This window comes from Haliaeetus leucocephalus, unplaced genomic scaffold (genome assembly GCF_000737465.1).
Source record: "Haliaeetus leucocephalus isolate CR32 unplaced genomic scaffold, Haliaeetus_leucocephalus-4.0 Scaffold2, whole genome shotgun sequence".
Classification (NCBI taxonomy): Eukaryota; Metazoa; Chordata; class Aves; order Accipitriformes; family Accipitridae; genus Haliaeetus; species Haliaeetus leucocephalus.
In genome coordinates this window covers 3866605-3884099 of record NW_010972438.1, presented here as the reverse complement: position 1 = coordinate 3884099, position 17495 = coordinate 3866605, and the positions used below count along the sequence as shown (strand labels likewise).

The 17495-nt window shown below is 40.6% G+C and overlaps 1 protein-coding gene across 3 annotated transcripts in view; it reads left to right on the top strand.

Annotated features, from left to right (window-relative positions):
- The first annotated feature begins 1024 nt into the window (after positions 1-1024).
- Positions 1025-17495, top strand: part of CHL1 (cell adhesion molecule L1-like) — a 56571-nt gene continuing 40100 nt past the window's right edge. For 2 of the 3 annotated variants that reach the window (XM_010570523.1, XM_010570504.1), the window contains exons 1-6: positions 1025-1197; positions 3198-3303; positions 4944-5134; positions 13804-13926; positions 15039-15209; positions 17012-17059. In XM_010570523.1, the coding sequence (XP_010568825.1) occupies positions 1107-1197; positions 3198-3303; positions 4944-5134; positions 13804-13926; positions 15039-15209; positions 17012-17059 (730 nt within the window). In that variant the 5' untranslated portion in view covers positions 1025-1106. The remainder of the gene's footprint in view (positions 1198-3197; positions 3304-4943; positions 5135-13803; positions 13927-15038; positions 15210-17011; positions 17060-17495) is intronic. The other variant, XM_010570513.1, reaches the window with a different exon arrangement.

Below are 17495 nucleotides of genomic sequence, written 5' to 3'. Positions count from 1 at the left end.
GCAAAGATACGAGAGCTGTGCGAGAGCCAGGCTTAGTCTGGAAATACGAAATACGTTGCCGTGGTCGTACAGCTCTGCTTGTGAACTCAGTGCCTTGAATCGGAGCTCGCTGTGCTGTGTGGGGCTGGGCTGCCGGCGGGTTGGTCCTTACCTCCAGAATAGTGGCCTTGCCTTGAAAATTGCTCTTGCAAAATTATCTTGACAGCTGAGGTCTAAATTCTCTTGAGACCGATGTCCCGTAAGTGCTACGTGTGAGAAGATGCACAGGTACAAAACATCTTACACCAGTGAATATTGCGCTGAGATATTGTGAATGATGCTGAGGACTGAAATCCTCCTTACACCCACATTTGTAGAATTGGCTCTCCTTTACACCTCTGTGAATTACACTTAAATGCTCATTAGAGCTGAATATGTCTCCTTTTGGCAGCCGCCTGACATTTTTGCCTTGTAACGCAGAACCTAAGGATGTATAATGGATTGTGTAAAACCTACGCGTAGCAGTTCTGGGATTATGGAGGAAAAGCAAGGGTTTCATGTTCTGGTCCTTATTAATGAACTCAGCTAGACTGTGTCCTTTTTTAAACATAAACGAAAGATAAAAGACATATGAGATTTATGAAGAAGGTCATTAGTGTACCAAATTTCTCTCATTAGATTTGTTACATTACTTTCCAACTTGCACAACTCTCATTAGAAAAATTTATGAACTGGAATGATTACAAGTATACCACATTTTAAACCATCCTTACTTTTAATTGCAAAACAAAAAATAATTATACTTCTGTGCTTTAATGAATTTGTTCTTTTGTGCATGTATTTTTATGCTAGAAATTTAACAGAGGACCTTCCTGAAGCCAGGGGGTGGGGGAAGAGGAGAGGAAATTGTGGCGCTTAGTGCAATTTGCAATTCAGCTGCAAATCCTGAAGCATTGCTTTAATTTAGTAACCTTGTTAGAACCAAGTTAATATTGCAAGCTAATATGGCTGTTTCTTCTCCTCGCAGGACTTTCAATTTCACGTCCTTACATCTGATTTGAAGTGACAGTGAGAGGAAGCATAAGGTGTCTCTCGTTCTGTTTGGACTCCTTGTTTACAGAAGAGTGATGGAGATGCTATTAAGCACAAAAGGGATCACCATATGCCTGTTTTTCTTTGTATTAAGTTTGGCAGCAGCTATTGAAATACCGTTATCAGGTGAGTTGTAGCTATTTACTGAACACTTTGGTGTTTTGTTTTGGTATCCCTTTTTTTTTTTACCTTTCCCCAAAGAAAAAAAAACCTAAATCCTGCTTTTCAGTTGTTCCATTTTGGATTTAATTCTGCCAGAACATGGCCTTTGGGAAATTCAGATGTGATAAAAATGTAAGCTACTTTGTTTGGACCTGTTTAAATGGAGCAGTAAACTTGTCTAATAACATATATCTGGTGTTTGTGATCCAACACGCCGCTTAGCTGTAAGGGTTTGGTTTTGTCCTTCACATAAATTCCTCATTTTGGCTCTGAATCTCCCTGAAGCTTGTTTGATGTGCATATACCCTCACTTACTTGTCTTGCAACCTGCCATTTCAGCCTGAGAAAGGAGCAGGTGTATGTCTCAGGGCATACATTAGTCCCCGGAGAAGTATTTGCTACGCCTCGCATACGGCCCTGGGGAGCACCTCCTTTCTCCCTCTCTGGCTGTGATGCATTCAAACTGCCTGTTTTACACGGTCGGTGGGGTTTCAGGACACGTGTAAAATATGGGATGAGGCTCATAGGGGACAATCCAATGAAAGCCAGTGGACCCCACTGCCTGGAGTACAGCCCAGACCTCCCAAGCTTGGCGTTTTTCGAACATAAATGGACCAGGAGAACTGCAAACTACAGTTTGTGGGGTTTTGGGGGGAGCGGAGGTGAACCAGCAAAGCAAAACTCAACAATATTGTTTTTTATGAATTATGGTGGGGGAAAATAAATAAACAAACTTAAGGAGAAAGAAATGTAGGCCGTTTGCAGGGGTTTGGGTGCTGTAGCCTCAGAGTAGGACACGGGCCAGTTTCAGGGCATCGTGTGGACCTGCCGTGAGCTGTTGGCACTCTGGAGTCTGCCAACAGCCCCGGCTGCAAAGGAGAAGGCAATCAAACAGGTTTATAGGATATTTTTCTAAAGCTATCCAAACTTGTTTAACAGCGTTTGGAAGCAGAAGGTTATTTTGGAGGAAGGTACCGCAGTGGCTCCTTGTGTTTAAATAAAGCAAAAGTGGAGCTGTGACCATAAAGTGCAGGACAAACTGCCTGGGCATCCATTGCTTTTACGTACCTACACGGGGGAACCATCTAGCTCTTAATTTGCTTTAATGAAGCATTTTATATTTTAATAAAAAGGAATTATGTCTGATCAGTGAAGCCGGTGGGCTTGGAAGTGTTCGGATTTGAGAGCACACAATATGGCAAGACACCACATTTTACTCCAGCTTTGAGCTTCCTGGACTTAAAAGAGAAACCCAAAAGCATGTTAATTTTCTTCCTGGCTGTTTATAACAATGTGATGATCCTATTATCCCCAGCTCCGCTGTGGGGAGCATTCTCCCTCGTGCGGCTCTGTTATACAGGCACTCACAACAGTTTAATTCCCTTAGAAAAAAAAAAAAAAGTTAGTAAAACATCATTGTGTGACTGTGTGACTGGTAACGGCTCTTCCCCTGCTGTACCCTGGAGGGGGTATTAAGTCATCTTTGCAGTCCATGGATTTTCTGGCAATTTTATCCAGGATGGTGATAGCAGTTTGCTACTTCGTGTGTGTGTGTGCCTGCCTCTGGATTAAAAAGCTAGTTATTGACTTCAGCGCTGAAAAAATTTACCAGTCCACACAACATTGCTTTGACTTTAGTTTTAGCATGGCCCCAGCTCTCCTTTGCCCTGGGTGGGTTGGTCATACATGGAAGCGTGCGCGGGTGATGCCCGAGAGCGGCTGGCCAAACGCAGTCCGTGCTGTCCAGCCTTCCTCCGCCTGCTGAGGCAATCACAGGGTTCGGTTTGGGGAGCAGAGAGTATTGGCAATGCCAGGAGGATGGTGATGATCACCCTTTTTTTAAGGCAAGCCTCACTTTTTGCAGGACTAAGGCAATCGTGACATTGTCCCTTTTGAAGAAAAGCCCTAAGCAGAGCACGGTTTTGCTCAAATGGTGTTTTAACCCAGCACCTCTTTGTGTTCAGTTGCGCAGCTTCCAACAATCACGGAGCAATCTCACGCCCAGGTTGCCTACCCTTTTGATGAGGACTTTACAATTAAATGTGAAGCAAGAGGAAACCCACAGCCCACGTGAGTACTGCTTTCACCGGGAGAAGCAAACAGAGATTGAGTTTGCTTTTAGCCTTTGCCAAACATTGTTCTGGTTTTGAGGAGGGGAGGAATAACTGAAGTACAGCAACCTGCTCGTCATCGTAAGGCGAGGTTGAGGTTTGGGTTTCCCTTTAGGCCATTCAGCTTTTGTTGCTCCATCACTTCAACTCACTCTGTGAATAGATATCAACATGCCTTTTTCTTGTTGGGAGTCGTTTCATTTCTCCAGCATGTGCTAAGTTCACCCCACGATTCAAAAGAGCTTGTCTGGGCTGTGCTGCAAAAGATAGGAGGTGTGTAATGGTAATCAAAGGGTCCCAGCTGTCCTTCTGCCTTTTCCACAGCAACCCTAAAAATACCAAGCACATTAAACCATGTATTCAGAGATCACATTTGCATTTTATCAGATACCTTGTCTGTACCTAACATCATCATGGCTGTGGTGATGTTACAAATATACACATAAGGAGTTATTCAAATAAATATCCAAAGATAAGCTTTATCTATTTTACACCAGTGTAAAAAGGAAAAAGATTTTTAATGAAAATGTGATTAACAAAAACGTAATAATAACAGAGTAAAAGCTCCTCCTGAGACTTTCGCCACTGCATGGTCCATGGGCTAAATTAATAGCTGGTTTGCATGTAATTTTTACTCTCTAATCCTTCCCTTCTTTCTCTGCAACACAATTTAAACTTGCTTTGAGAATTGTTATTTTATATCAAGATGATTTGATCATTTTTAATTGAGCTCTGAATGGAGATATGTAGCATGATAACAAATTTCCTTTTTTTCACTGTTTGTCAGTGGATCAATGAAAAGTTTTCTGGTATATTTAAATGTATGTGATAGTCTTGGTTAGGCGGTAGGAACCCATATTCCCCTCCATACTGTAGCAAGGCAGTTTTGCCAATACTAGTGAAGTGCCAAAACATACATTTCTGTTGACGTTGATTTACTCTCTTAAAACGTTGCAAAATATTGATAAAGGTACGTCTTCCACGAAACACATGTTATACTGTAATTTCCAACTGTCTCTGATTTTGAATCAGTTTAGCCCAATTTCAATCCATCTGAGACTTCCAGATACATAAACTATGGCCAATACATCAGCATACATCAAAATCACACCACAGTAACATCAAAACTACAAGTAATTCTATGTCAAGAATCAACTCAGTCATCTCAGTTTCTCCTGGGTTCAGCCATGGTATCTTCTGTAGATGGTGAGAACAGCTCCTGTCAATCCTTGCCAGTCAAAAGTCCCAACTCTCCTACAGACACAGCTTTTTTGCAAACCTCTAGTTCCTTTCACTGTGTGGCTCTTGCTTTCACAGATCGTCTCTCCCATTTATTGTCCTTGCCTTAGGCTTCGTATTCTTATGTCATGTCACAGTCAGTTATCCAAAAGTAAAGTGTTCGACAGGAGAGACATGCCCAATAGCTAACACAAGTTACAGTAGCACAGTGGTCATTTTACCATTCAAGTCCTCCTCTTACATGAAGTTTTTCCTTTTATTTTAATAGTACGCTATTGGACCCATATTTACCACTGGTTTTGTACCATAGCGCGCTCTGGTCTGTCGCCTGTCCTTTGTAACACTTGCATTATTTTTCAGCTTTAATTGGACTAAGGATGGAAAACCATTCGATTTATTATCTGACCCAAGGATAGTTCCATCTAACAACTCTGGAACGTTTGTGATTCAAAACCGTGGAATCATCACCAATTTTCAAGGGAAATATCGTTGCTTTGCATCCAATGTGCTGGGAACTGCCATGTCAGAAGAAATTGAGCTAATTGTTCCAAGTAAGGGCTTTTACTTTGCTTTTTGTTTGTTGTTTTGGTTTGTTTTTTTAAGATGAAAAGTGCATTTCCTCAAACTAAATGGGAAAGAACTAGTTACTAAGCTGGAGTATGGTACAATATGCACTGTTTGTTATTCAGTGAATATTGGAAGGAAAACCTCTGTGTGCTCCCTGGAATGATCTTATTTCATTCCTGGTTTTGAGGACAGAAACCAAATCTGAATGCAGGATTTCAGACAATACCACTGGACTATCAACTCCTTACAGGTTTCCCAGTGCTGATACTGACACTTCTTTGCAACTTGAATTAATACAAATGCAATTGGGTAGACTTTGTATATGTTTTCCCAGATATAATCATTTGGAAAACATTTATTATTTACTTTTGCTTTGTGAGTCTCGTCTGCCCCACATTGCATAAAAACTGTAAACTTTTTAATAGCCATCTCAGGAGAGCTGGATGTTCAATGTCAGAAAATTATTATTTGCTTTGACTTGACTATTTAAATGCTTTATAAAGCACTTGCTTTGCCTTTGCCATAAACCCCATAAGAATTCTTTTCTGATTTGTATTTGCTTAGAGCCACTTTTTGTTCTTGTGATGCTTCCACTTCTAATACTTTTCTCTTTCTGTAAAGAAGAAAGCATAAATATTGATGAGAGCTGTAGTCTGATAAATTCTCTACCTAATCGGGGCTGAGACAATTTGTTTGTGAGCTGATGCCGGCACATCATGAAAATACAGAAATTAAAATATTTGGAGAGATAAAACAAATAGCAGAAAAAATGGCAGAGTAGCTATCTTAACTGCAGTACAGTTATTGAAAGATATTAGCTGTTCATGAAAGAGAGAAATAATGGCATAGATCATGAAATAGTGTTAGAAAGACATTAAAAGTTAATAAGGTAGTGGGCAATAAAGGAATAGGAAGTCATTGTCAGAGAAAACAAAATTGGTTTGAGTCAAGTCACTTTGGGGAAGTGTTGTAAAAGACAATTTGTGAGTTTGGGGAAACTCCTGAGTTAAATTTGGAGTGATCTCTCTAATACTGGAGAAATTTATTTATAAAGAATTAGGAACTATGTGACGCCTTTGCTTTCCAAACTTTTCTTGGAAAGCAAATACTGTTAAGAGTCATAAGATTGTAATATTTTAGCTTGGCAACCGTGACTGAGTGCCCAGAAATTGGGAGGACAATATGGTCTCCATCTCAGAGCAAGGAACATGAAATCAGAAGCTGGGGGAAGGATGGGAGGAATAACAGTTTATTACTGCAAAGTAGCAACCGACGTAAATATTTGAAAGCTGAAGGGAAAGTGATCCAATCAACTGTGAGTTCATTAGTCTGATGTCAGTAGCATTCAGGGTTTGGTAGAAATACTTAGGGGGAGAATATGCAAGACTTGGAACTGAATGGAAAATGAGCTCAAAAATATAGTAGTCAAAATTACTGATCCTAGAAACTTGTCCCTCTGTCAGTAGCACCAAGGGAGGGCAGAGGAGGAAAGGGGTGATTTTAAGGGCCAGGTTTATAGAAGTGGGATGAAATTTACTGTTACAAAGCTCAAGGTCCTGATTAGGACAACCTTGATACAACCAGCTTTGTACCAATACATTTAAGCACTTGTAGTTTGGAAGTAACATAGGAAGATGAACACACAATTGGTCCTACATTCAGGATTGAAATATATGAAATTAGAAGAGGAAAAATTGAAGCAGAACCTTCCTAGTGGGAGTACGAAGGACAAGAAACTTCACTGGCTCTGCAATGGAGCAGGGTGAGAACATGAAGCAGATTGTACGATGTAGTTGAGTGGCATCAACAAAGAAGAGAATCAGCAGTGCAGTAGAATTCTTTTTCAGACGAGTTCCTGCATTTCCAAGTTCCTACAATATTTTGTTATCAAGCGATCTGAAAGCGCTCTGCACACGTGGAATCGGTGTGTCTACCTGTCTACAAAAACTACTTCTAGCAGGTCAATGCAGAGGAAATGGGCTTTGAGAAACGTGCATAACCATTTTTCTTGTGCCTTTTTCATAGGAAATAATCCTGAGAAGCATTCTAGGCATAGCCGGGGGTGGGAAAGTCATGGCACTGTGGCCGCGTTGAAAATAAGACACATTGCAGGGGCTGGGAGAGTTCCTGGGAGAGGTCTGCTAAGGATGCCATGTAAATGTATTTTTATGAGTGCTCCTCATGAAAGACATGATTTATTTTCCTTCCAGCCAGTTTTATGGATTTTTTTCCTTTGGAAATTTATTTCACGTTGCATCGTACTGCATAGTATTCCCTAATGCAGTAGCTTGGTGTTTGGTGAGGAATTACTGAGATTACATGTATTGCTATATGGTTTAGTCTCTACCAACTTGCAGTTGCTTTAGGGGAATAGCATCCCTGAGTAGAGGAGAACTGCACAAAGTTTGAGGACAGTAAATTGAAGTTTATTGAACTAATGATGTAAGTTGGCTCCACAGGTAGGACAGTGCAGCTGACGTCAGCTGGAGTTTCAGGCAGGAACAGGAGAGTGATGCAGTTACTCAGAGCTTTAGGCAGGACATAATTATTCACTTCGGAGTCTGGCCAGGGCAGTGGGGTTAATACGACTTCTCTTAAGCAAAGTGTCTCAGACTCATTAATTTTCAGAGGAGTTCAAGACCTCAGTGTCATGTTTCAGTGAAGGTATGTCACCTCCAGCAGCAGAATATTCTGATACTCCATTGCTACTGAGCTAAAAAAGATGCTTAAAAATGGAAAACAAGAACAAGTTGATGTCTGTATCTGGGATTACTGAATCTGTACTCAGAGCAGATAATTTTTGCTTTTAATGAAAAGTTGTCTATACTAGCTTGAGTAAATGTGAAATATACTGGGGGGGTAGTTAGCAACAAATTAACTGAGAAGTTACAAACATGGTTGTTATCAAACGTGAGAGGAATTTTAGTGCTAATACATGCAAAGTCCTAAATCCAGAAAATAAATAAATGGTACAGATAATGTATTAGAGGGATTTACCCGACTCCCACACCTTTTAATGCACATTTACTTTTATTCATACTCTTCTGCCATCTGTTCTTTCATTTAATGGTGCAATGTAGATGCGGCAAATTAAATCAGGATTCAGAGAGTAACAGAAGACACCTTTGATTTTCTAAAGTGCTGGATAGTCTACAACTGTGCTCAAGTGAAAGAGAGCTGCTGGTGCACAGATCTGCTGTAAATTAGGCAAATCACTGACACAGAAGAGTTTGGGATAAATTACCTCTATTCACCCACAAGTTCTGAAGGAGAGACTGGTACATGTGAGATCACTACATGCATTCATGATAATGATGCAGAGGTGGCAGTGCTTTGCCAGCTGTATTCAAGTATAATGTAAGCTACTTGGCAAGTCACTATGCCAATGAAGTGAAGAAAAGCCCAGCAAGTCAGACGAGGCCAGTTTTTTTCATAAATTACATTTACACTGCAGAAGTAGAATACTGGGTCTGTAAGGTTGCTGCTGAAAAGAAGAACAAAAGACTGTTTACTCACAGTAGTCATTCCAGGAAAGCAATAGAAATGTCAGCAGAAGTAATCATTAAATCTCACCTACATAATGAAAATACCACACCTCCCCTATATATGATGACATTAAGGAGAGTGGGGAAGAATGGGGTCTGAAGATCTCTATATGTTTGCATTGTTTACAAAGTCCAGATTGTCACAAGATACATGCAGCATGAAAATGAATTTAAATGGTGAGAACACAGACTTCAGCTACCCTCCTCCTGTATTTAGGGAATCTGTTGCCTGAACTACTGAGTAGGCCCAATGCCAGAGGAAGGAGAAGAACAGTTTAAACTTCTTTAATTAACTGTAGTGTAAAAGACTCTTCATGGTAGACTGCATTAAGATTTATGCTGAGTATTTCTAAAGCCTCTGCTCCAAAAGACCAAAGATCTGAGGATGGAAACATAGCCGAAACATAAAGTTGTCCAGTGGCAGGCTATGCTATGCCAATGATGTTAGTTCTAGAATTCCCAAAGAAAGCAAAACTTGTGTTAATATTCAAAAAAACAGATGTGAATATTGTGAAATCATTAAAAGATATTGAGCTGATACTAAAATAGGAGGTCTCAGTAACACGCTTCGTGAAGGTGTTCAGTATAGCCTTTTTGGAAGAGAAAACCAAAGAGAGTAACACACTGAGACTTTGCAGTAGATGGGAATAAATTGTAAACATCTTGGCTCCTAAACCAGTGTCTGATACCTTTGACAAACTTTCTGGCCACCTAAATCATTGGGATCACTGATTGTTGCCAGCAACCATCGTTTTGGAAAGGGCAATAGAGAGAGATTTACACAGAAAAAAAGACCGTCACTGATTCCATCGTAAAAGCTTCTTTGAGAGCTAGTGGACTGACAGCCATGGTCTTCCTGTGGAAAGCCAGACCTTCCTAACTTTTTCAATTTAATGCAGCAATTAAAAAAATCCATAAATAAGCAGGATCATATCTCATAAACAATTCAAAGGCTGCAATGAAAATGACAGATTTAACTACTGCTTATACTACTACATGGATCAGAATATCAATTGATGCACCGAGATGAGTACTGGAAGCTGCCCAAGCTGTATTCAGTACAACTTGTGCAATCGGTGACTGTAAGTCATGTTTAAGATTCTTTGATGTGTTGGGCTATTCACCGCACAAGATATAGATCTGTATAACAAATCACTCAGCTACTAATTAAAGTGTCTGAGAAGCTGGGAATTTCCAGGATATAGAAATTTCTTGACTATTTCCACTTTCCCTCACTCTTACATCCTTCAAGGATTTATTTGCATGGGAGAACTTCAGAATAGCCATGACAGGTCAGGCTAGAGCATCCATCTAGCCCAGGACACATCTCCAGCAGCATCCACAGGGAAGGTTATAAAAACAGACCTGTATAGTGATGTTTTCCTTCAAGAGTTTCCAAAATATTTGCTAATTGCTGATTTACCGTAATAAGTTGATTCCCATTTTACATCAGATACTGGTACAAACCAGACACAGAGGTCTCAAGGACTTCTACGGTTACCTGGAAAACCCCTTCTCCTTCAGTTCAATTTCTCAACACTTTACCCAGAAACCTGTAAAATATCAGATTGAATGGTCTCCATTCTCATATAAACTGGTATAAATTGCCATACTCGATACGGTTACAGTTGTGTGAAGTCACTGTAGTCAGCAGTAGGACAAAAACTACGCTGTAGGATGAATAGGTACCCAAGTAAATCTGAAGCAATCCTGCTGGGGGCTGAAGAACCCCAGCTCCAGTTGCTATATTTCTGTACCTATACTGCTAAACTCAAATTTAGATTTTATATTGCATTGTATTGGTCTGCCTCCTGTTTGCTTTTTGTTGAGATACTGCATTTTCTGATAGATAAGAAGCAGAAGGGAGTGACCCAGCCTCCTTTCTGAAATTTCTCTCAGCCAACCTAATTTGCCAGTGGTATTTCAGCCTAATCTCAAGTACAGTTCAGTCGTTAAACTTTCAGTCACCCCAGGGATTAAACAGAGCCTGGTTCTTTGCACAAATGACTCTGGGCACTGATAATCTTCCATTTCCATGGTTTACACACTGTCAAAGCACTGTAATTCTGGTTTTTGGGAGCTGTACAGCATTCACAGTACAGCCTTGTCAGGAAATAATACTTGGGCAGCGAAGCCTTTCCCAAGACTGTTTTGAGAGCTTTATATGTCACGGTGGGCTTTTAGAAGATGTTTCCATAACAGAAGCCAGGTGTGCAGTTTTTCATCTTCCCTATGGCTGTTTCATCCATGCCACTTGATTGCTTGTGTCGTGAGAGCCATCCTGCTGGCACTTCAGCAAGCCTTTCTCAGAGTCATTAAATAATGTTCTCCCCTGTGTTATGGATATGTGAGAGGTAGCACTTGGAGCTATGCTGGATTCTCTGTCCCCTCTCATTATATCTGTGTGTGGGGAATTGCATGAAAGATTGACATGACAGTTTTAATGGTATCGCTGCAAAGAGATCAATTGGATGTGAATTTTACAGGGTCCATGTGCTGCATTGATAACTCCATACAGTATTAAACACTTTCATGACACAATTAATCTTGTATGATACTTTCGAGCTTAATTCAGCTGTGATAGTTTCTGTGATCAGCTACAAATCAGTAGTGATTGATTCTGGAATATCCACTAATTAAAACAGAGGAACACTGCAAAAAAAAAAAAATATTGCCTACATATACGTACTGAAGACAAATGTGCGAGAGCCGAAATCTAATGTGATCTTAGCTTCTTAGTTTTAATAAATCTCCTCAAGCAGAATTCAGAAGCACTTATTTTTCTAGTCTTTGAGACCGGTGGGACCCCAGCAAGAAAATATGCTTGTCAGAAGGTTTGGCTTGGAATTTCTCATGGAAATTGAGTTTTCCTCTCTTGCAAAACCCTTCAAGGGTTCAAAACACTCGATGTTATTCATTGAGGGGAAAAACAAAGTTTTCCAATGTTTTGCACTATGAACAAAGTGAAACAAAACAGCATGGAAGAACCCAGAAGCCCCGACCACCTGCGGTTCAAGGACTTATTCAAGGTGGAGGACATTTGGGTTCAAATTGCCGCTTCCCCCAGTGAAGTGCAGAGGCAGACATCTGGGCCGCGCATTGGAGATGAACGTCTGCGCTGTCAGCTAATGACACCGAGACCATGATTTTTCACTGTCTCCTAGTGGGACTTATATTTTTGTATAATTCTGTAATTATTGGCTACAGAAATTGACTGAGAAGACCAGTGGTTATGGCACCCAACTGGGATATTGGAGACCCAGATTTAGTTGTGCCAAATGAGGCAAAAAATGGGTTTGAACAAGAGTTTCCAATGTCCTAGATGAGTGATTACACTATTAGTCTCTTTGCTGGTCTCTTTGGTTTAATCGGAAATCCCTTCTCCTTCACCTGATCGAGCTTTCTTAAAGTTTTGTTGAGAGTGATGTGCTTTTAGGAAGTAAGCTTTAGATCCAGAAATTGGCTTTTTACAGATATATTTTTCCAGGGCTTGAAGACTATAGGTTATTGAGCGCACTGGATTTGAATATACAGTTCCCTTTATTATCTGAAATTTCACCTACAGAGTGGGTAATGCTCATTAGCTCTGTTTTGCCTCTCCTAAGAACTCGTAACATATTAATAATCCTCCTGGAGATAAAATCTATGCACAATCTGCATTCAGGCAGTATCAGCATTACAGTGATTGCTTCTTTTTATCTTTACTAATCCTACAATGTATAAAGTCTCCTCAGAGTCCTGGCCCTGCATTTCTTACCCTCCTCCTTCGGTTTGACACCTGCAATGTGACACTGCAGATATCCTGCGGAGCCGCTGGACCACTGACGTTTCAAATTGTTTATTCGCTATCAGAGTTCCCTGTCCTGACTTGAACACCAGGATGGCAATATTTGCTGTGCCAGTTCGACTCTGCACAGCCAGGATGCTTTCATCCATTTGCTGTTTAATTGCTGTTAATTTTGCTGTTTAATGCAGTTGCCTGAACTGAAACTTTTGCTAGTTTGAACTTGCCTGAAACGAAAGCAGAAGACAACGTCCTCCCTGAAACCGTCTTAGCTAAATTCGTTTAAGGAGTGGTTACATTTTGCAGACTAATTTCTTTGCAATAATCTCTGAGCTGCAGCCTCCCAGTGCCTGGTTTGGTGTGGGCTCTGGCCCAGCTCAGCTTCCCTTCTTCTTGGATGCACTCCGGTTGCATTTTGGGCTGCTGAGACTGCCCAGGTTGCCCAGGTTTGCCAAGCGTGGTTCAGGCTTTGAACAGTCTGCTGGCATCAGTGCTGATGCTCTGGGTGATTAGAAAAGTCCTTGATCCATTATTTATTTAACCTATTTTTATTCCGCAATAGCGCAACCCCATGTATTCTTTTGTGCAAAGCCTGTCTCTGCATCCTGAAAGAGAAGCTTGCTGAGAAAGCCTGCAGGTCTGCACAGAAGAGTTTTTACACCTGAGGGGATGAGGAGGCAATATTATCTTTAAACCAGACTTCTGCTTCATCTGATTCTGGAGATGGATAAGAATTGGGACAACTCCAGGCACAAGGTGGAATAGCTGCCTGATGTCTGTCCTCACGTGCATTGACTTGCAGTGGCTTCTTGGGAACCACTTTTTAGCCAAGACTTCCCAGAACATACTGCACTCCCAGACTGGTTTCCGATCCCCCAGGAGCAGCCTGGGACCTGTCAGTGCACAGTCCTCTATGCCAACCTTAGCCTCAGGCTTTGGTTCTGTCTGACTTTGAGTTGTCCCTTCCAGACAGTACAAACAAAGGAGCTATAGAAAGTGTTTGAAAATAAATGCATTAAAATGACGCCTGGGCAAAGCTCATGGACATCACAGACAAGTGTTAGACACCACCATTCAGTTGACTGGCTTTCAATACTATGGTCTGTGCACTTTGTGAATGGAGAATGCTAGCAGAGATTTCTTACTCTTAGTAAAATGCATCGTTACTCTGTAGCACTTTGTAAATAATAGTAGTAACTAAAGGCAGAGAATGCAAAGGATGATGTTAAGGTAAATATTTTATTAAGAACTCTATTAAGGGGGATGTAAAGGGCAAAATTTCAAAAGATAACAATGTAAGAGAAACTTCTTTGCTTTTGTACAGGTGTACCAAAATTCCCAAAAGAAAAAATTGAGCCTCTTGATGTGGAGCATGGTGATTCTGTGATTTTGCACTGTAACCCCCCAAAAGGCATCCCACCTTTGCATATCTATTGGATGAATATTGGTAAGTAAACAATTTGTACACAATTCATATCAGGAGACTCAAAACATTTGTCTTCCAGAGCAGTTTCATTACAGATTCATAATAGATGGGAATGGTAATTGTGCAAGTGCTTAGGAAAAAAGATATGGATATTGAAAAACAAAGTTGAGGAATGGAGAATGGAGATATGTTTTTACATAACACAAAGTGAAATTGTAGAGTGCATTGACACAACATATTATTAAATATGAGGTATCAGAAAGCTTACATTTCAGTAAAGGAGTCTACCAGTAATGAGGCCTACTACTTTTGCAGTAGAGAGGGTAGAATATGTCAATATATTATTTCTATCATTACTGTTTTCCTCTTTTCATAAACTAATGGTTGAGTTATGATATTAAGGAAAAACTAAATCTGTCAGGTATGTACAATTAGTTCCTTGTGGGTTTCTGTCACATTGTTCTTCAGCATTTGTGTTCTGCAAGAATTTCTGGCTCTTGGGAGGCAAAGTAACTCGGATTGCCTCCATGACATGAAGGGTTTGTTTCTGATGCTGACCAAGTACTTGCAGAGACAGCGTGCCAGATTAAACCTCTGATCTTATAAGGCAGCCTCTCTACTCCTGACATACGTATTTAGCACAGCCCTGCATTTGGTTGGATCAGCAATGAGACAGTACAGCAACCTTAGTTCGTACTAACACTCCCCTGCAGTAATCTGTAGTTACAGAAGAGCAAAGTGCTTGGGGGACTGGCAGTGGGGGGCAGCTGTAAACGGTGACCTCCATATCATCATTACAGGCCTTTGCACCAGGGAGAGGTGCTGGAAATTTCCTTGCACCTGAGCAGGAACTTTGTACTGAGTATTTTTTTATTATCAATTATTCATTATCAATTAGTTTTAAATATATTATAATTTATATTTAAAATGCATTACTATATTTAAAATATTTATAATCAATTGTATGTTGAATATTGATAAATGACCCATTGGTTATGCTGGGTCTTCTGCCTCTTTTGCGTCGAAGTTGCATTCTGTATCTGGAAGCAAACATATGACAGGAGAGCATTAGTAGTCATATTGGTGAAACAGCTCAGTATCATTACCATATCATAATTATTTTTTCTTGCTAGATTTGCAGCACATTCCGCAAGATGAAAGGGTCTCCATGAGCCTTAAGGGAGATCTCTACTTTGCAAATGTGGAAGAAAATGACAGTCGAAGTGATTATTGTTGCTTTGCCGCATTTCCAAGACTGAGGACAATTGTACAGAAAATGCCAATGACACTGAAGGTTTCCCGTTGTAAGTCTGTGGATGAGTAGTTTCTTGTTTTCTGTTGGTTTTACTTTTTTAAACTCCCCAGGCATCAGCGAATGCAGGTGTGCGCCCTGTGTCTCTGATGCGATTCTCTCTGAAGAAAATCCATGTTACTGTGCTTATTCCTGCATTATTAACCTTACTCTAAGGGCTAAATTCAACCGATAAAAGCTTTTTGCAGCTGTTCGCCCCCAAAAGTGCCCCGTTTTTTCCTCCTGTTCTTCCCCCAGTGAAGGCCAGTGATGCATTAGGGAAATCTGCTTCTCCAGTGGGTCACCGATGGATGGGACTTCACTGGCTCTTGAGGATTTTATGTGGCCGCCTCCCCCCTGGGTGCTGGCCTGCTTTGGTCCGGGTGCAGCAAAGTGGTTGGGAAGGACGATGCTTTCCAGGTCTTTGCAGGCTGCCTTGAGCATCAATAGTGCCACATGAGGCATTTTCCGTTTCCTTAATGAAATGTTGCATAGGGTACATCGCATTTTTATTCTTTCTTTATTATAACATCTCTGTATTCCTGTAGGCTCCGAGGGTCTTATACAAAAAGATGGTTTCAGGTACTGCCCCTGCCCCTGAGTCGCACCGGGATATGTGGGATTTGCCGGCCCATCATCAGACATGTGCATTTGTTCGGTGTACACCTACCTGCTGCCCTATCAAACTGCTAATTCAAGCTGCGTAAAGCCACTGGATATATGGGGTGTACAACTATAAGTGTTAGAAACACAGGAAAAGAATACAAATACCCAAGCCAGAAAAAAAAAAAGCAGCCTTTTAGGGCACGCTCTTAGCTGCATTAAATCAGCAAAGCCCAAGAAAAGCCGGTGGAACTAAGGCAGCTTATACCAGCTGGAGACCCATCCCACTTTGCCTGAATCTCTTGTGGCTGTAATATTTTCTGGTATCACTTGTACCACTTGCTGAGGCTGCCTGTGCCCTTAATATCAGTCTTCTGTTTCACTAATACTTCTGACCTTTTGGGCTTATGCAGCCCAGAAAGCCAAGGAGATTTTTCTTCATGAATGAAAGCCTAATATTTAATATATGATTTTGAGAGTTTTCTTGTTGGGATAAAAAGATAAAGGATTAATAGTGGCTTTGTATATCTTAATACTTGCTTAAACCATATCTTGGGATAATAATTGTGAGAAAAATATCAAAATGAAATGTTGCTCTCCGTAGCTTTTCTAATGGGTCCTTTCCCACACACGTGAACACACAGATTACAGAAAAATGAGATGGGGTTTGACTGTGGGGCTGCTGATAGCCCTGGCAGTTGCCCAGCAAAACACTTCAGCACGTGCACCTTGCTGTCAAAGCCACGAGACCGGGTGCAGGCAAAAAAGGGAGGCATATACTTAAAGGGTTTTGTAAACTCAGCTTGAGACTGCCCACTCCACTCTGTGCCCAGTCCCTGTTGAGGCACAGTATTAAAAAAAATACATAGAAAACAAGGTAAGCAATAAGAAAAAAGAGACTGGATAAATTTTACAAAATTTCTTTATAGTGGATACTTAGGTGTTAGTGATTATTTTTATTCTACTAGGTAGCTAGGATGAAATGATGACCCATAAAGTACATTGCAGAATAATACATATCTTCGAAGAATTTTCTTTGTATTTTCAGATATTTGTTGTTCATCTGTTGTTTTGCTTTACATTTTTCTTTGTTTCATTCTTTTATGGCAGAAATTGGGGGGGTATGTTTTTGTTTTGGTTGATTTATTGTTTCTTTTGATTCTATATCAACTATGCATGTTTGTGTTTGGTTGTCATTTTTATTTATTTCAGTTAAGCATGCTAATGACTCAGGCTCACCTAACGCTGCGGTTACTAAGGGTGAGTTGAATGCATCTGTTATTTAGCCTTTAAACTGAGAATCTACCAGCTGAGATGAAATGGGAGCTGCTGCTCAGGAAAAAAGAAAAAAAAAATTAAAAAACCACAAAAGCCTTTTTATTGCAGTGGGATGGATTTAAGTGGTCCATAGAGTACAATTTGCTCATCTTGTACTTTTTGACAGAAATCTGAAGGGTTTTTAACAAAGAGATAGTTTTCGTACTTGAGAAAAGAACATTCACGTTTCATAATGTGATGTAAGTAAGGAGGCTGACGTCCTGGGTTTCTTGTGTTATCAGTTCAGAGCAGGAGCCAGAGCTGGATTCTCCGGATCTTCCTCTGGCAGTTAAGAAGATGCTGGCGTTAGGTACCCACTGTTTAAACCCGTGAATTCAAGTCTAAAGGGTCACCCTGGGGCTGCATTACACGAGGGTGA